General features: G+C 32.5%; 1 protein-coding gene across 1 annotated transcript; it reads right to left on the reverse strand.

Annotated features, from left to right (window-relative positions):
• Positions 223 to 1,049, reverse strand: LOC107626648 (BUD13 homolog). The gene has a single exon (XM_016329541.2). The coding sequence runs from the start codon at positions 943 to 945 to the stop codon at positions 238 to 240; it is 708 nt and encodes a 235-aa protein (XP_016185027.2). The 5' UTR covers positions 946 to 1,049; the 3' UTR covers positions 223 to 237.

The raw sequence follows: 1,401 nt of genomic DNA on the forward strand, positions 1-1,401 counted from the left end.
TTGATTAGAGAGGAGAGAAAAAGACTAAAGTAATTTTTTTTGAATAAAATAAAAGAAGAGAATTAAAATAAAAAGTTAAAATAGATTCAAATGTTTTATTTTGATTGTTTTTTAAATTTAAATCTCAGGGAATTTTGATTGTATGTCCCATTTTCTTTTAGAAGTGAAAGAAATTAAAGCTATGTTGCTGCGCTAGTCACCTCAAAGACTCAAACTTTTGGGTCTCGAGCTTGCCTCTCATTTGTTCTCTTTTTCCTTCTCAAAACCATTACTACGATCAACTCCATCCCAATGTCGCCCCGGCCTTATCCCATAGCGATTTGGTGCAGCATCTAAACCTCTTTTCAATTGCGGAACAACAAAACCTGATTCTTTCATATTCTCACCTTCTCCCAAATCCGGAAGAACAGGCTCTGTATATTTTTTCTTTACCAAATGTGCCATAGGATCACCCCATCTTAATCTATCTTTGAGCATGTTGTCAAGTTCTGGATCGTTCCTGCTGCGTGCAAAAGGCTTGTCCTTCTCGATTTCTAGTTCCTTCATCCTAGCCTCAGCTTCCCTCTTCTGAGCCAAGCCCTTGCCCCATTCTATTTCCTTCTCCTTTGGCTTTTCTTCTACTTTCTGTTTTGACTTCAAGTATTCTTCCTTGGAAATGCGTACTCCTTTTACTTTATCACGATACACTGGTTCAGCACCACGCCCACTGATTGAAGGATTCATCATTTTAAATCTCATCAAATCATCCTTCTTCTTTTTGTCAATCTCTTTTCTGATATCTTTACCAGAAATCAAACCTGTTTTTCTGTCACTGACAGGTGCTGCATTGGACTTTTCAGAAAGGCTAGGTGAATGACGGTGAGAACTCCCTCTTGCAACATCCTTCTGCCGTTTCCTTGGGGGTGAAAGCTCTGATTCCTCATGTCCATGCCAAGTCTCTTTCATTGGAGAATCAAATATTCAGATATGCTAATTGATCCTAATTATATTCGAACAATTTCATAAGCACTAATCTATTTTCCGATTGATCTACCTTGAATTATAGCAGATCGATTTTGTTGACCAAAACGATGAAGATAAAGGATGAAAATTAAATAAAAGATATGAAGGAAAAAAAAGATAATAAAAATAACATTATCTTTGTGTAATGTCTTTGCCTAATATAATGTTTGTTTGTGTGTTATTATTTTGATAAAAAAGATCTTTTTTAATGAAAAAAGATTTTTTTTATTTTTTAATGTGTTTGACAAATTTTTAGTAGTAAAAATAAAAGCACTAGAAAAATAAAAGATATTTTTTTTTTAAAAAAAAAAAGATCTTTTTTATATAATAAATAAATAAATATTTCCTTTTATATTGTTATATTCAAATATAATTGATAAATAAAAAGATCTTTTTGCA

The sequence above is a fragment of the Arachis ipaensis genome, chromosome B02, assembly GCF_000816755.2.
Source record: "Arachis ipaensis cultivar K30076 chromosome B02, Araip1.1, whole genome shotgun sequence".
NCBI classification, from domain to species: Eukaryota; Viridiplantae; Streptophyta; class Magnoliopsida; order Fabales; family Fabaceae; genus Arachis; species Arachis ipaensis.